Source organism: Pelmatolapia mariae, linkage group LG18 (genome assembly GCF_036321145.2).
Source record: "Pelmatolapia mariae isolate MD_Pm_ZW linkage group LG18, Pm_UMD_F_2, whole genome shotgun sequence".
Lineage (NCBI taxonomy): Eukaryota > Metazoa > Chordata > Actinopteri > Cichliformes > Cichlidae > Pelmatolapia > Pelmatolapia mariae.
The window spans coordinates 20,780,515-20,799,327 of record NC_086243.1 but is presented as its reverse complement, the minus strand read 5'-3'; the positions used below and the strand labels follow the sequence as shown (position 1 = coordinate 20,799,327).

General features: G+C 38.8%; 2 protein-coding genes across 2 annotated transcripts in view; both read right to left on the bottom strand.

Annotated features, from left to right (window-relative positions):
* Positions 1–8,097, bottom strand: part of b4galt2 (UDP-Gal:betaGlcNAc beta 1,4- galactosyltransferase, polypeptide 2) — a 225,993-nt gene extending 217,896 nt beyond the window's left edge. The window contains exon 1 of the mRNA XM_063462205.1: positions 7,644–8,097. The gene's annotated coding sequence lies outside the window, so the exon portion shown is untranslated. The remainder of the gene's footprint in view (positions 1–7,643) is intronic.
* A 2,308-nt stretch (positions 8,098–10,405) lies between these two features.
* Positions 10,406–17,930, bottom strand: atp6v0b (ATPase H+ transporting V0 subunit b). Its single transcript, XM_063462535.1, has 8 exons — positions 17,649–17,930; positions 16,829–16,877; positions 14,844–14,927; positions 13,545–13,622; positions 13,294–13,363; positions 13,058–13,109; positions 11,497–11,687; positions 10,406–11,112 (listed from the first exon to the last, which is right to left on the bottom strand). Exons 1-8 carry the CDS (start codon positions 17,731–17,733, stop codon positions 11,086–11,088), a joined length of 636 nt encoding a protein of 211 aa, XP_063318605.1. The 5' UTR covers positions 17,734–17,930; the 3' UTR covers positions 10,406–11,085.
* Between the last annotated feature and the right edge of the window lie 883 nt (positions 17,931–18,813).

Genomic DNA, 18,813 nt, shown 5'->3' with positions numbered 1-18,813 from the left:
ATCCTAAGGCTGTGCAGTTCTCAAATCCTTGCCTCATATATTTTTAATTTTTTTCTAATGGTGGAACAAAAATTACATTTAGCCTGGTGGCAAAGGTTAAAGTGGTTAGCACTGTCGCCTCACAGGAATAGCGATAGCGATAGTAGAGTTCACCAGCAACGGGAGAACCGCAAAATAAACGTTAAAAACGAAAAAATAGAGTATGGAAAACACAGACAGTGATTGCAGTGGGTACTTTTCATTGTTTTTGACACTCAGTTTTACTTCTGCACTTTGTACGTTATAACTTTGCTTTTCTCAGCTGGTGGCACAACAACACGAGTGGCCCAAAGACCGGCTGTACCACATACACTGCCTCCATCTGACAACAGAGCTCCCTGCAGGCAGACAGGCAGTCCCTGGAGGACCTATCCAGGTGTATCCTGGCTTTTCTCCCAGGAGAGATGTAATAAAGTCCATAAATGAAGGGATGGATATCTACCCTGCTCAGTTTCACCTCAATAAATAAATAAATAAAGCTATTGACAGAACCTCTAAGTAACGTGACTCTAAAGCATCCTTACTGTCTAATATAGAATTACCAATTTGAGATCATGGAATAGAGAACAATGGATCGGTATTAGCTATTTTAATATTGTGACAATGAGATTTTTACATTTACTTGGAGCAGAAAATAAATTGCACCCCAGCTACAACAAAAACATAACAGATCAAACAGATCCAGGTAAATATATATTAAAAGAAGAGAGAACAAGATGAAAGAAGCTGAGTGGGCCGAGGTTGAACAGAGGGGAATAAAAGCCGATCAAATCAGAACAAAACTCTAGTGTTCTCTTGTCTAAAACTTCCTCTTCTCAGCTCTGCCCATGCGGATATTAAATTGCCTCTCAGCTGTCTCTGATCTCAAGGAGGCTGAACTGTTTAAAAGTCTGATATCACATTGCCTCTCTGCTCCTCTTCCTGCTGTCTCCCATCGAAGAACAAGCGCGCCGCTTTGTTTTAAAGGTCCACTCCCGCTCATATATTCGTAAATTTGTTTTTCCAGATGAAATTGACAAGCAACAGAGAAATCAATGAGATATCACAGTGGGAAAAAGTATTTGATGCTGCTTTTCACTGTTTCTCAGCAGGCAGGGCTGCACCCGCATTATGCAAATACAACAAAGCCCCGTCTGTAGTTACAATACATAGACAACATTGGAAACATCATCATCTCGCTCTCTTTCTCTCCCTTTCTCTCCAACCTCTCTCTCTCTGTCCCCCCCCCCCACTGTCTGATCCAGCTGCTCATTTGGCAACAGAGCAAAGAAATAAATGAAGTGCTTCAGCGGAAGAAAAGCTTCACTGCGAGAGGGATTGTGGGCAGAAGGAGTGAGATGAGGATTTGGTGAGGGGGGGTTTAAAGACAGTTTACTTAAATGAGTGTCTTTTTGGCTTAAAACATCAGTGGGACTTTTGGCTTAAGGCCACCACTTTCCAATCAACCTGTGTCCTTGGGTGTTTGGATTTTGTAAACAATTTGAAAAGTGGCTTTATTCTTTTTTAAGTGCGAAAGAAAACAACATGTACAAACAACAGAGTCTGTAGTCACACTGAACAGAAGGAAAGGATAAACCTAAGAAACTAAGTGAAAGGAGATCTGTTGTTAGTTACTGCATAACACAGTCGTTCTTCAAACACTATAGGGTATCATTACAGACAGTCGGTGGCCACTTTGTAAGAAACACCTGCTCATCAGCTTGTTCATGTAAATCTCTAATCAGCCGATCACATGGCAGCAAATCAATGCATTAGGTATGTAGACATGGTCAAGCAGACTTGCTTAAGTTCAAACTGAGTATCAGAATGGGGAACAAAGGTGATTTAAGTGACTTTGAATGCGGCATGGTTGTAAGTGCCAGATGGGCTGGTCTGAGCTGGTCTGATCTACTGGGATTGTCCCAGAGAGCCATATCCAGAGTTTACAGAGAATAATCCGGAAAAGAGAAAATATCCAGATAACAGCAGTTCTCTGGGTGAAAATGCCTTGTTGATACTGAATGGACAGACTCCTCTGAGCTGACAGAAAGGCAACGGTAACATAAAGTAAAAATGCCCACTGGGGTCTACATTGGGCATTTGTGGGTAAGCTGTTGGCCGTGTGGGCAGGGGAGATAGAGCAGGTCCTCTACCAATTGGAAGGTTGGCAGTTTGATCCCTAGCTGTTCCAGTCTGCATGCCAAAGTATCCCTGGGCAAGATACTGAACCCTGAGTTGCTCCTAGTGTGTTTACTGGAGTTTCAATGGTAGACAGAAAGCACGATACTTCTTGTGTGAGTGGGTGAATGACACATGTTGTATAAAGTACTTTGAGTGTTCAAGTAGAGTATAAAAGTTCTATATAAGAATCTTTCCTTTTACCCTTTTACCTACATGGAGTTCCTTTGGGCAAACCCAATATGGACTTGCCCATATAGGCTACCCCAGTGATGTCCAGAGCAGTTTTGTCTTTCTGGGCCCCCAAGAGAGGATTCTGTGGCCTGCTCACTGTGGGCCACGTGGCATGTGTGCTGGGGGAAAGCATCTTTGAACACACAATACATTGAAGCAAATTGGCTACAGCAGAAAAGACCACACCATGCCAGTCCTGCCAGTTAACAACAGGAAACTGAGACTGTAATTCCCACTGGCTCATCAAAATTGAACAACAGAAGAGTGAAAATGTTGCCAGGTTTGATGAGTCTCAATCTTTGCTGCAACATTTGGATGGCGACAACATGAAAGCACAGGTCAATCCTTCCTTGCATCAACAAATCAGGATGATTGTGGTGGCACAGTGGTGAGGGGGTATTTTCTTGCTACACTTTGAGCTTTTGGGTAATGACTGGTTTGGAGTCCCATACCTAGTGACCATAAGTGGAAGAATATCAGGGGAATAGCTAAAAAAAGACATGGAATCATAACATTTGCTCTTTTGGCTCTGTTTGACTTTTTCCTACTTTTACTCTGCTGTTCTTTTTAAGTATTTAGTTTCTTTTTTCTGAAATGGCTCACCTTTCTCCATGTCAATCATTACTATATCCGACACATATACAGCACACTATTTCAAACACACAAACAACCACCAACGCAGAAAGTTATACAGGGAAGAGAAGAGACAATCTAGCATTTCTGCAAAATTACAATTAAATTAAGTTCTATTTTAAAATCAAGGCAGCAGAAGGAAGAAGCACCATTGTGTTTTTTTTTCTCGTTTTGAAACGATGCATGCTCCCCATACATGCATTCATTACAGAGATCTGAGGTAAGAGGCCAACTCTCCAGGCGTACTTGTCTGTGTAACAAGAAACTATACCCAAGCAAATGAAATTAAACACAAATCTGATAACAATGACCATTTAAAATCAATACAATAATGGGAAGCCAAACTGAACTAAAAGCACTCTCACCGTAGTTAATCTCCAGAGATCATAGTCCATCAGGACAACCAGACACCTAGTCCTCAAAAATAAGACTTTTATATGTCATACAGTCAAATGCAAAGTGCAAAGTACAAAACTGAACAGTGCAGTCTTACACAATTTCAACTTTTTCACTTATCATCTTTACAACAGCAAAACAACAGACTGTTCAACCAGAGATAATAAGACAAATGATGAAAAAAAGACAGAGAGGAGGTGTAGTGCTGTGAGAACCACACACAATGCATCATACAGTATGCTTTCTGTCATGCATGGCATCTGAACTTCTTTAGGTTTTTTGAAGATCACCTCTCATCCGAGAAGCTTCTTTACTTCTAAAACCAAAAAGTAACGAGTCAAAGAGTCCAGAACTATGTCTCCATAGTTGGACAGTTCCACACATACACCTTTATTATCTTTGCACAGACAAAACTCCAAGAAAACCCCTAGCAAACCAAATCATCACTAAAAACAACGTAAGAACATTCACTTTGCATATTGCCCAGATGAGGAACAAAAGTAAATACAGGAAGAAGGAATTTTAGACTACTCTGCAGAATAGAAAAGGTATTGCAAACATTTGGATTTATCTGGGATATACTTTAGGGAAAACTGTACGCAGCAGGCTAGTTGCTGCGCCTACTAGTTGGGTCGGATTTGAGATTATGTTCTCACTGTAAAAGAACCGCTTTATTGGGAACTGGACCAAGACCCCCTCTTCCAAAGGGTCTTGATGCAATTGTTTTGGTCCACACCTAAATCTGATTAGCATGTTCATATCTGTCCAAATAAATCACACCAAGGGTAAAAACAAACAGGAGTTTGATTTAAATGGAATAAACAGCGCAGGTAGTGCATCTCAGCACAGTGAAACTCGTTGTGATAGAAGAGAAAGAGACAGTTCAGCTGGAAATAATACTTCGGAAGATCATTTAGAAAAATACTTGAATAAATATTCAAAATCATCAAAAATATAAATGTATATTTGAGAGTTATTTGGGCTTTGTTTAATCTGCACAAACGTTTCTTTGCTAATCTCTAATTGCAGTATTATTTTTTGTTCCAGAGCATTTTGTAAGGTTGCCGAGCAACCAGCCAAGCACCTCCCTAAAAGGTCAAAGTGTTCACTGAAACAGCAGCACTGTCCACCCATGGTTATGCGGGGCAATTTGTGCTGTATAATAAATGACAAGAAATGCAAGAAACTGTGCAAAAAGAAATATGGTCAGCGATCATATTTGAGACTGAGGACACTGTGATTTAATGATCTTAACACCCTCTCAGTCCACAGGGACACCTGTGCAAACAGTGCTGTCCTCACAGGCTGAATATAACAGAAGATAATACTTAATAATAAATTAAAGATGATAACTTAACCTTTACTTTACTCCCTAAAGAAAAAATGAAAAAAAAAAAAGACCACAAATGACACCAGACACACACACACACACACACACACACACACACACACACACGCACACGCACACACACACACACTTTGAATTCCCCCCTTCGGCAACTCAGGAATGGCCTGATTAGTTCCCATGACAACAAATCCCAACATGAAAGAGCGATCAGAAGAATGAATCAGTAGCAGTCGCTGTTAAGGCCGCCAGAATCGGAAAGGTGAAGATAACGAGTGAACCATAGGTTACCAACGTGAAACAAGCTGCCCGCTCTTCACTGCTTCATTCTGTAGAGTATTTGTAAGGGACAGTAAGGATTAAGTTTATCTGTGGCAGCGTAACCTGCTTATTGTCCATTCCTGGAAACAGATGCAAATTCCTTTACGCAGGACAGGACATTAAAAAATAAAAAAAAAATAGAAAAACTCAGAGTGTTTACGCAAGGTTGATCCAAACACTGTAACAGTGATGCAACATGCCGCAGCCAGTGAGGCTAACAAGAGGCTCTTGACTGAAAAGAAAAATGCCTTTTATATATCAAATATACATAAGAAATCAGGCAAGAGTCTGAAAGTAAATGTTACTCTGGACTCAGGAAACAGACACACAAGAAAATCCGATCACCTGTCGACACCATGTCACCTGTTTAGGTTGAACAGATTCGGTCGAAATCTGTGACCTGGCAATTCAAACAATTGCAAATGTATCTTTTTAATGTTCCCGTTAATAGTTTTTACACCTGTAAAAAAAACTCTAAAGAGGTAGTAAAACCATAAAAAAGGTTTTAGAAAGTATAAAATATCAAGCAAATGCTATGACTTATTTCCATTTTGCCTATTCAGCTGACTTATTCAGCCACTAATGATGAATAACTGGTGCTGACAAAAGTGGGGATGTCTGAGCATCACACACTTCATTTCCTGCGCTGAGGTGAATTTTATGCATCAATTTGCAACTTTTTCTGCATCAGTTTATCAAAGAAAAGTCTATTTACATAAAAAGGAAAACACAAAAATCAAGCAGCAGGTAACAGCTCAGCATACAGTGGAATATACAGTGACGCTCTCAGGCAGTGATGCTTGCAAATAATTGTTATTACTTATTTTCTTACTTAATATAGTTTCTGCTGATTCAACACACATACAAGTACGATTTAGTCCTCCCTCCTCTTTTGTGTGTGCCTGGATAAAGAAACTCAAGAGTGAAAAGGGTTGATTTTTCTAGATATTAGGCTATTTGTTTGTCAGCTGTTTGAGAAAGTAATCTGCTTATTATTATGTGTACGTTACCTATGTTTGTGACTGATAAATTAATTCACTTTAACTTATCAACCTGGTAAAACAGTGGCTCAAAATGTTCTTGTTTTTCAGACGTTTCAAGAAAAAAAACAACCTCATTTTGGACCCGGTCGCTTTGTTCTTTCTGACGCACCATTGGACAGGTCAGACAGGAAATGCTATCCCATTGGTGATTAAGGGGTGTGTGTGTGTGTGTGTGCGTGCGTGCGTGTGTGTGTGTGTGTTAGCGCGTGCAGTAGAGATGCCTGCTACCAAAAAAATAACCAGTTGTATGAATGCATACTTCATATTCATATTGTAGTAGTAAAAAGAAGCTGGCCCTCTTGATTAATCTCTGACATTTTCTAAATAACTACTCTGCTGTTTACATCTTCATATCCTGAGGGTGGAGACATAGAAAACCCTGTCCGGTGTAATTAAACGTCCCAGTGCCACAGTCCCCTCTCTGCCATCAGATAAGCTTTGAGTGAAGTCACAGGCTCACTCCGAGGGTCAAAAGATTCTTTCACAAAACAGTGAGAAACTACTGCTTAAAGGGGTAATTCTACTCTATACAAGTGCTCCGCCAAAACAGCTTTGCAGAAACTGTCTGCATGACGTGACTTTCAAGCTTTCTTTTAAAATATAACACATAAAATATTTGTAAATGATTTACTCAGTAGACATTATGTTTATTATGTAACAGCACTTCGGGTGTGAAGAAATCATGGTTGACAAATCTAACTTTGTTCTGACATTTTAACATGTTATTTATCCAGGAATAAAATAGCAGATTAATTAATGAAAATAGCCCTGAGGTCAAGTACATGTGTTACTTGTACACTAAACTGAACATGATTTAAAAATAAGTACTTCTAAAGCCTAAATATACAGCACCAAAACAAGTACTAAAAAGTACAAATACTGCAGTTGTGGTACTTTTACTTCATTGGCTAGTATACGGTCTGTAACAGCAGCACTAAAGAGACACCGTGTCATACATGAGAGAGATGTCAGACTGGATTACAATCTAGGTCCAGTGCTTCTGTGTAAAACGCCTAGTTAAGCTATGAAGACACCCCCTCCTCCTCTTCCTCACTCACATTCCCCTAGTGTATCGCTGCCAGTGCACGAGATGTTATTATAACAGCACCAGCAATTCTGCAAAAAATTGCACTTTCAGAGTGGATTTTTAGAGCTCCGGAGCCCATCCAACTAAACAGGAATGCTGTACGCTGAGATGGTTCATTTACTGTAGAAGATCAGTGATGGGAGGCTCAGTGAAGCCTAGTATGGCGGGTGTAAAGATGCTTCTGGTTTGTGGGAATGTGCATGATAACAAAAGAGGGGTAAGGAGCATTGCATTGCGAGAATATTTCCACAATATTCACAAACTCAGTGAAATGTTGAAAAGCTGCAGGAATTATGCGGAATTAAGTGTGCAAATAGCAACAAAGGAAAAAGCGTGTGTACGATGCTTTATGAAACAATGCATCCCAGAAAGCAGATGGAGCACCTACCTTGATGTTGTCAGGCGGATACTTGTATCTGTGCATCTTCTCTGCTGGAGCACTACAAACTGTTCACATCATCCGAGGGAGAGAGAAAAAATAATAAAAACATTTTTTTTAAAAACTCTCAATAAGCATTTAGTTTGAAAAATCTGGGGGACCAAAGAAAACACAAAAAGCTAGAAGCTCAGCTCAGCTCGACTCTGCTCGGGATAACTACACTGTTTTCCCACAGACTGGCTATTATGTCTGCTCTTCATCAGGGAAAAAGCTTCATGTTGTAGCATTACGCTAGTCAAACGTTAACGCAAGCGCTGACGATATTCTACCGCAAACCGGGAAGAAGAGAGATGCTCTGCTCGTGATTTCCCGTCATCCCGCTGTGTTTTGATGATGATGTTAAGAAAGCAGAGAAAGGATGCTCTCAGGATGTGGCAGCAAGCAGGTCCTTTCGCTCCTGCTGCCTACGGAAGCCTGCGCGCTCCGGGTTTTCCTTCGCTTTTTTTTCCTGATACAAGGCGAGCTGATAATTTAGTATCCAGCTTTTGCCAGCTATTATTATTATACTGCAGTCATGAGCAAAATAATAATTGTAAGATTTTTTTGAACGATACCCAATACAAGTGAAGTTCAAAAAAGTGATAAAGTCTACATTTAAATTTACAGAGAGACAGATACCACAAAAAATCAAAAGTAAAAATAATAATATATTTTTTTAAAAACCCTTTAAATTTGTTTTAAACCCATTTTCTACAAGTTCGGTATGACCGTATAAATATTGGTAAATCCAAGCTTTAAATAGAACAAAATAAAGCGTTGTAAAGGCTAGACAATTCCAGACAGGCTAACTCCGCCCCACTTGCGTTTAGCCTAATAGAGACCTTTCACAAGATTATCTTTAACTCTAAACATCCAAAGTTTAATGGGTTGTTTTGTTGTTGTTGTTTTTTTTCTTCTCTCTCTATTTTTTCACTTTTACTTCTTTTTGACACTTAAATTGTGGTGTTCAAACACTTTAATTGACCACATGATCTATTTAAAATGTTGCTACATACTTGTAATCGTGCTTTATTTTGTTTATTTGTTTTTCACTTTGGTGGCATTTTTAGAGCTGAGATGGTTTGGACATGTGCTGGGGAGAGATATTGGATATACTGGACAAAATATGTTGATGATGAAGATGTCAGGAACAGAGGTAGACTACCGAGAAGATTACTGGATGTAGTTTTTTCAAAATCAGCTTTGATGGGCACATTTTAGAGGTCAGCAAACTGATTGTAAGTTTAAAACATTACAGTATATTACGCCACGATTGTAGGGCTTTCATTGTGATGAAAACATTATAAGACTTCAACTGCACAAACTGAAAGATGGATATTAATGTTTAGCTGAGACGTTAACAGGACAAAAAACTATTTCCTCAAGAAAGTTTTCAGCAGCTGTTTTATCAAGGCAGATGCTGTGGATTTCAGAGCCATCTAGTGGAAACAAGTACAAACTGCAAAGAGTAAAGCGGCCTTTTCATTGGCCTGGGTGACAATACGCTCACATTTAATGAAGACAAACACACAGAAAAAGCCATCAGAGATCTCGATTGAATCATTTTATTTTCCTCAAGGACATTTATGAAGGCAGAAACAAAAATCTGATTCTGTTTTTATTATACACAATTTTGAAAACTGAATTATTTTCCAAGTCACCATCACATCAACATAATGTACACACAGTACCATCTACAGTCACTGAAAGCCCGGGGTTGGTACACAGCCTGGTTCTCCAAAGGCATCTTGGAGTCACATCTGATTATTATCATTTATGAGAGCAAAGACCATCTCACTGCTCCGACACCTTTGTGAGGCCAGACTTCAGTGTTTGAACTCTTGAGTATGTGGAGGGAAAATTTCAAGAAACCAAAACCAAAAACAGGACACAATTCACAAAAAAAGCCGTGGTCTGTCAGCTCTGTGGAATGATGATCAAAAACATAAGACGTTTTCAAGCTATGTTTACACACACACACACCACCATTACAGCATTTTCTCATTTTAGGCTAAACTCAATTTTATGTTACTGGTAGCTTAGAAAATAATCAGTTACACCACCCAAAAGGCTGCTTTTCAACATCTACCCACAGACAACTGAGATTTAAAACATAAATGAATGAAACTTTAAGGAATGTTGAACATAAATGAGAAGAGTTGACATTTTCACACAAGACAAAACTAACATTCAAAAGAAAAGTTTCAATGAAACGAAGATTTGGGTGCAAAATTTGGATGTTTTATTATTATGAATCAGCAAATATAACAGAGTCAGAGTTTTGGACCCTTGTTAAATGACAGTAATACCACAGGAAAAGGTAAAACCGGGTATTAATGGTGGTAAAGATTTTACTTTCCTTTCTAGTAACTGACTAGGATAGCAATAAGCTTCCATAAAAATAAAAAATTAAAAAAAACCAGGATATCAATTAGATTTTTTTATTTTTATGGAAGCTTATTGTTGGGGGGGTTGTTGGGTTTTTTTGTGTTTTTCCTTGTTAACTTGTTAATGCACAACATTTTAAACAAACGGTCTCTTAAAAGACTTCTTTTGTTTTACTTCAAGCAAACACTATATCCTACAACTACAGGAAAGGATCACGACTCTGATAAAAGTGAAGTCAATTGGGAAGTTCTGGCTGCCGGATACGACCGCAAGACTCAACATTACATTTTTTAAAGACTGCAGGAAATCTATATGTGATTTGACCATATTTGACCTCCCATTGAGCCACCTAACCTTAGTGATCAGGAAGCCTGATAAATACTGTATTATGGCTGCTGTGTGGGTTAGGACCATCAGCCTATCAGCAAAGAACAGATTAAAAAAAAAAAAAAAGAAACAGATCTGACAGACCAGGCTACAAACACAATGACAAACATCCTCATGCTTCACAGGAAAAAAAGATCACATGTCCTGCGCGCGCACACACACACACACACACACACACACACACACAAATTTTTTCAAATACTCCAGTCTAATTTTTAACTACCATTCAACAAGAGCGGTCAGATAAAAATGATGCAAATTAAACAGTTATCGGTGTAAACCTCTCCTTAAATGCAGAGTGAATCCATCTAGCCGCTCTTCAGACTGCCCCGTTTACTTCTACTGCTCATCAGGCTAAATCATCACAGAGTTCACTCATTTATGTCATATATTGATTTTTTTTTTTTTTAAAGGTATGAAATGCAAAATATGCTGTTTTCTTCAACTTTCATTCTTCCCTTAAGAATTAAGAGCAGGGCATGGATGTACCAACTCTTGTATGGATGATAGTTAAAAAAAAAAAATATCAGGCAAATAGAGACATTTAAATAATTTACGATGTATTTACACAATAATCGATCTTTTTTTTGTTTTGTTCCAGCAGTGTGTCTGTCTTCTCAGCATTTGAATGCACATTCTAGTCACCCATCTTTACTTTCGACGTCTGAGGAGAAACAAAAAGCAGTTTTTAATAAACATTTACTGTAAAGAGTTATAATTTTTAAGTCTCTACAACAACATTTGGGCCTTTGTCCAAACAACTATGTTGTGGAAAGATTGTTATAACTAACCAAAACTAAACTAAAAACTTAAAGTTTGCAAAAAAAATTGTAAACTGAAATAAATTTAAAAAAAAACGTGAAATTATATCACATATTTAGAAAAAAAACGATAAAACTTAATGATAAGATTGTGATGATTGACAGTTTCTGACCTAAAATAATTAATAACTAAAGTGAAATTAAAAACTTCAGTTTGTGCTATGTGGCCATTTTCCTCCTGTGAGGCAAAAGATGAAGTGTAAAGGCTTTCAAAAAACCGTATTTACCTGCAGAATAGCTACAATGACACCAAACAGGCCGATGGCACTTCCAAAGATTTCCACAATGAGGATCTTCACGAAGAGGCTGGCGTTCTGGGCATCTGCCAAAGCGGCTCCGCTGCCCACGATGCCGACACAGATGCCACAGAAGAGGTTGGAAAAGCCCACAGTCAGACCAGCTCCAAACATGGAGTAACCTAATAGGACAGAAAACAAAATGAGTCACAGTTCAACCTGAGTAACTCACAATGGAGTCGTCTACGAGATTCATGCTCCCTGTTTGATTCTGAAATAAGTCTGTAAGAGTTTATTGTGAAGCATCTTCACAGTTACAGAAACCTAAATATGTTCACTATCTGTTAAATTTTGTGAAACTATTCAAAAAATGGATATAAAAACCAAATATTTATTTAGTGAATGCAGCAAATCTCTTTTCTTTACTGTTGTCAACAGTCCAGACGTTTTAGTAATTTCAAATCTGTGCATCCCCACAGTGGACTTCAAGCAAATCAAGCAACCAATATATCATTAAAGTACAGACTTTCAGCTTTCATTCACAGGTTTAACACATTTTTTGACCACTTTAACAGTTTTGTCATTTTATCATTTTAAATATAAGGATGGTTTTTAATATTTTTGATTAAAGTCTGTTGCAAGCAACCTCTTCATTAAGGCTAGAACTGATGGACATCACCTCCCTTAAGAAGCCACCTTTTGTTGCTGCTCGTTTGTGGGTCTCTGCATCCAGTTTTGTACTGAATAACTCAAAGCATGTGCTACTGAAGAATATCTCTTTTCTTTTCTTTGATAAACTTTTGGGGTGCTTTTGCAGTTTGCTTTGGGTCATTATCCGTTTGCACTTTAAAGCTCTGTTCAATCACTTCTGAAGTATTTGGCTGAATCTGAGAAGAGGGTATAACCCTGTGCACTTCACAATTCATCCTGCTTCTTCTATCAGCAGTCACATCATCAATAAGTATTAGTTACCCGAGGCCATGCAATAACACTGATAACACTGTTTGACAGATAATGTGATATGCTTCAGATCATGAGCCGTTTCACACCACCACATTCATCTGATAGGCCTTCATCTTAGTTTCATCTGTACAACAAATTTTCCCCCCACAACTATGCAGACTCTTTTAGTTGTTTTCTGACCTTCCTGTTCCTCCACCTTGTTGTAAACTCTCTGTATATTCATAAAGGTATGCCTGGATTGTAGACTGTAACCCCGGTACACCATTTATCTTAAACATGGAAATAATTCTGTGATCATTCATGTGAGACCTTTGCTGAGCTGGTCAGTGCAGTAAACAGCTACCAAATACAAAGTCAACACTTGAAATCAACTCTGGATCTTTTGTCCTCCTAATCCTTCATGAAATTAAAAGGGCACAGGCCTCACCTGGGCACTGTCAGTCCAGTTAATTTTGAGCCTCTGAAAATGGGGGCCTATGTATAAACAGGGCTGAAATTCTATTATTGTTATTATTATTATTATTTATTTTTAAAACCCTAGAATTAAAGGTGGGATTTTCCTATTTCAGTCAGGAGTCTCTTTTCTTACCAGCTTGGTAGTTTCGTGCCCCAATAGTCTCAGGAGTCGTTCCACTGAAGTTCTGTAAGACGAAATAAATCATTTCAGAATCCTTATTCCGGGCTCTACAATGACATTTCACTTGTTTTTGTCTCTTACAACTGCAGCTTAATTTCAAGGTGTCGCTCTCCTCTGTGCAGGCTTCCTTGCATTATTTATGACTTTTTAAAAAAGGCTTCCTCAATCATCAAAAACGTGTTCCTTACCTCGGCCATATTGCTGATGACAATAGCCATGATGATTCCATAGATTGCAACAGCTTCACAGAAGATAATGCTAGAGGGAGAAACAGAATAAGCAAGAGTCACTGTCTCTGCAAAACACTGCTTTGGACCTGCAGCAATAAACTGATGTTACTGGTGCTAGATGGAACCATAATTCACTGAATGTCCTTCTTAGCCACGTATAGCTGTCGACGGGAACAAAACAGACAAGTGCTCTCTTTGATGGGGCTTACCTGACCAAATTTTTGGTTTTGATTCGTGGAGCCTTGACACCACCACCAATAATGCTAGAGCCAGTGACGTAGATCCCCCTGGGAAAACAAACGGAAAGAAAAATAACATCACTTACAAAAACATTTTAATGTTACAGAAAAGTCAACAGTTGATATAAATGGAAACAGGAGAAGCATAAAAACACAGCACGAGTTAAATGACTACCATTATTCAGCTTCACTCTAAAACGACCCATTTACATGTAGTATAAATACACATCTGTGATCCAAACGGTTTTCAATGCACTCACACTTGTAATGATGCAAAAACAAGGTAAAAAGGATCCGTTTCAACACACAGTGGCAGCACATTTTTCATCTAATGCACTCAATGGGATAAAATATTAAACAATAAAAAGGAGCTCAAGGTATCTTCTGATTACTGATCCAAAATAAGCAGCCAGCCCAGAGACTTGTAGGTAATGTGTGTGGAAACAAATAAGACGATGTATTTCTCATTAATTTCAAATGGCAGGAATGTGTAGGACAATCATGCAGAAGAGATAAGTTATTCAGTGTGTAAATCAAAATTATTAAGCAAACACAGGAATCATTTTGTAATCCAGCAACCTGTGGATCGGCAGGTGGCGGTTTTTCCCACAGACCACTGGCTGTAGCAGGCCTTTACCTGCAGCTGTTCAGCCGAATCTGCTTTAAAGGAATTCGGTTAGAGTTCTCAGAAGATCTGTGGTTCGATTCCCGAGTCCTCTAGTCTACATTTTGAATTCTTCTTTAAGATAACGAACCCCAAACTGCCCCGAAAAAACAGATCAATGTTAGTGTGTGAAATATATAGGTGCTTAAAGTCCATAAAATAAAGTGCTGTGTAAGTGGGTGAATGTGGTATAAGCGTTTTAAAATGCATAAGTGAGACTAGAAGAGGCTAGAAGCCCTTTATAAACATCAGTCCTTTTAGAGCATTTTATGTGTAATTTCTGCAATTTATTATTTCACATTTGAAAACTCTGAATAAAAAAATCCAAAAAAAAAACAAAAAAACAAAACAAGAAACTTGTCCAAACATCTATTTTTCATTTCACACAGTTTCAGACTTTACAGTTCTACAATTACACCTGTTGTTTTAAAAAGTAAGGTCAAAGGTTTTAGGGAACAGCACTTTTTTTTTTTTTTACTCCTCTTATGTTGAAACAAGACAACGGACAGTCGAGTTTGGCATTTTGTGTAAAATTATTCTCATGTTTTGTAATCAAACGTAGCCAGCTATGGACAGTAGTATGCACTTAAAGAAGTCTTACTTACCAGGCAGCTCCCACCACAGACAACGAGATGGCCAAACCAATGCCCAGATTGGCCCACATGAAAGGAGAAGTCTCTGTCAGGAACCTGTGAGTAAAGAAGTAAAGCTCACTCAGGCTCAATTTTAACAACAATGTTTAACAACATCATTGTTTGCAATACCTTTTAAAAATACGATGTACGCTCTGTTTTAAAGTCGAACCTTTTTCTCAACAGTCTGTTAAAATAAATACCTGTAGTGGATAAATCCAAGCTATGCCCTCTTCAAGTAGTAGATGGAAACCACTTCATGTACGGGTGTTTCTTTCACATCCCAAATTTGTTTGGGGAAAGTACAGACAGACCTCAAAAAATGTCTCCATGGCTCACTTACAGCATAAATGTACTGAACGCATTATGAGTATTGCTTTTGTACTTTAAAACAGATTTGAAGGGAGCCATTAGTTAGCATTATACCTATAGTAAAAGTAAGTTTGAAAACAAAGTGACACATTCACTGTTACTTTCACTTTCAACATATACAAATTATCTTGGAAAATGTCTGATCAGCCAAGTGAAACGGATTGGTGCCTCACTATCACTCTGCAAAAAGGGAAAAGGCGGGCCCTGAATCTGTCAAAGAGGAAACAGGCAACGTAGACTAGCTTATGTTGTAAGGCATGTCTCTGTACACTTACAATTGTGCAATGTGGGAAAAGTCAGTGCTGTTTTATAACTTTTATTGCCCAGAATGTCAATATTATATTTTTTCCTGGTAGAATCACTTAAAAAATGTAACTAAAACAACAGACTAGATGTCAAACAAGGTCAAAAATCATCACTTTATTAATTCTTTCAGTTGCCCAATTTAGGTGGATCACCTGCCTCCATTTCACCCTATCCCTAGGATCCTCATCTGTCACACCAGCCCTCTGCATGTCTCCATCCATGAAATCTTCTCTACAGTCTTCCTCTTTTCCTCCTGCCTGGCAGCTCCATAGTCAACATCCTTTGTGCAATATATCCCCCATTTGCCCCTTTTTCAAACCATCTCAGCCTTGCCTCTCTAACTTCATCTCCAAACTGCTTGACCTGAGCTGTTCCTCTCATTTCTAATCATGCCCATTCTGGTCACTCCCAATGAAAATCTTAACATCTTCTACTCTGCCACCTGTCTTTTTTTTTTTTTAAAAAAAGTGAAAACCATCCTGAAACCATACGCCACTGAAGGTCTTACTACCATCTTGTAAATCTTCCCTTTCATTCGTGCTGCTATCCTTCTGTCACACATCACCTCTGACACTCCTGCCCACCTGCTTCATCCTTTCTGCATTCTCTTCTTCACCTCTCTTGTGTACACTCCATTGCTTTGTATGGTTGACCCCAGGTATTTAAACTCATCGACCTTTGTTACCTCTTCAGCGTTACACCCATCTCCCTCTCATTCACTCACATGTATTCTGTCTTGTTTCCACTTACCTTCATTCCTCTTCTCTCCAGAGCATACCTCCATCTACTCTCACTACACATCACAATGTCATCTGCAAACATCATAGTCGACAGAGACTCCTGTCTGACCTCATCTGTCACTGCAAACAAGAAGGAGCTCAGAGCGGATCCCTGACCCCACCTTAGCCATCTGTCACTCCTACCAGACACATCTCAGCACTGTCTAGCTGTCCTAAAACATGTTCTACACCACCCTGACTTCCTCATGCAGTACACAGTTCCTCTCTTGGCATCCCATCATATGCTTTCTCAAGATCCATACTGACCTTCTCTATAATTCTCCATCAACAGTCACAAAGCAAACATCTGTACAGCTCTTTCTCAGCATTAAGTCATACTGCTACTAACTGATCATCACGTCTCTTCTTAACCTACCTTCAACAACTCTTTCCTATAGAATAATGGTGTGGCACGTTAACTTTATCCCTCTGATACTAATGATTTTAGAGTAGATATTAATCTTTACCTGCACACAGCAGCTGTGTGCAAAGAATACTTACCATGCCACATCAAAGCGGAATCCCAGGTCAAAAATAGTGTAGCAGATCCCTGTGGAAACAGTGACGGTCATTTTTAGGCATATGTGGGAAAAACACGGTAACGCTTTAAAAATGAGCCATTTAGTCCACCCGTGTGTATTTCTGCATGAGTAATCTTGTGTTTTGCAGGTTGCGAGAAACACAGTCACACTTATGTTCTAAAAGAAGCTACAGCTTCGGTGTGACCACTCACACTCACGTGAAAACCACTGTAGTTCCTACTCAGCACAGTCAGCTGGACACACAAACACCTAGACGGCTAACCTTAGCACGGCGCAAACAGACGACTTCAAACTACTATAAGAAAAGCGATTCAAGCATGTTAAAATATTTCCACATCATACAAGGTGTGACACTAATCAAAATAAAATACAGTCACTAACATCCAACGTTAAAACCTCTGAAAATTTCTGCTATGAGAGAACGCTGTAAGCTAACTACCCTTAGCTAACAGCATGCTAGCCAGATGCTAACTTATGTTATGTGAGCACACAGCGATTTTTTAAATATATTCAACAACGAATTGGGTTTTCATGTATCCCTCTTATCACACATTATTAAACCATTTTTCCATATGTCAACTAACCTATCGACTAGAGCCGCAACTATCCCAGTATTTAGACAGGTCCTGAAGTACAGCTCTCAAACATACCAAAAAAATCACAATGTCACGAAGAGACAACAATTAAATACACGACCATTACTGCAAATTACATGAAATATATATTTTCATTCATTCAGTCAGTATTATTAGGGATTTTCCTGTAAAATAAAACCTTACCAACGATTAGTATGGTGCTCCAGAAGGCCAAAGTGACCCCCGTGTAAAGAATGGCGTGTCCGTTCATCATCCACTCTAGTAGCATCTACCCACCGGGTTAACCTGCTGGATCAGCAAGATATACTTGGCCCAAATTTCAAATCTGATGCCAGTACAGCCCAGGTAGCGATATAATGCAGATTTACGAAGCGCTATCAGTCGATGGAGGAAGAAGAGAATCAAAAAGAGAAGCTGGGTGATGTCAGCTGATCCGGCTCGACTAGCATGTGACCCAGGAAGGAAGGAAGGAAGGAAGGGAGGGCTGCGTTCGCTTATGTTTTTACTTTACCCACTGTAGCTTTACAACAACCGTTTAAAGCACTCTTTGTGTTGAATTTACTCGGTAATTATTCCACCATAACTTACACAAATATAGACCTGGATATAGAGTTAAATAAAACAAAACAACAGCCAACCAAGCCAAATAAATATCCTCGAAGATAGTATCCGAAACCGGAGTGTTAACTGCAGCGCGCACAGTGGCCCGAAAGATGTCACTGTTGAAATATATATGCCGCAAAGGCAACAAGACTGCAGTGTACACGATTTATAAAGGAAAAACCCAATCAATACTAAGTCTATTTGACTGTGCATTTTATCCTATAATTAAATATAGTTATCTTGATAGGGCATGTGCAAGACAATAACCTCATCCTTAGACCACGAGGGACACTGTATTATTTTTCGATAAGTGCAAAAATGCTGTGATGGAAATGTTATGGTCTTTGTAATAACCTGATATCATCTGAACAATTATGGGAGATTTGGGACCAACATGTTGAGCAGTTGTGTTTTGGATAATTGTTACATATTTTTCCTCTTACAGTACTTAAGATATCAAATCAAGGCCAGGGGCAAGGAAGCTGTTCCCATGTCACATGGTAGTGAAACACAACAGTAAGACACTTCATGTTGCCTTTTTTCTTTGATGCATTATCTGTTTAAAACTTTGTTTGTTTGCTAAGCCACTTAACACCAACCTGTAAATAATTCAGGCCTCGAAATGACACTTAACTCCAACTGGTGTTTAATTCACACATGATACTTAGCAAAGAACAGATTTAACAGTTGCATATTCACACACTTTGCTACTAGCAGCCTGTTGCAAAAGCACAACATTTCTTAG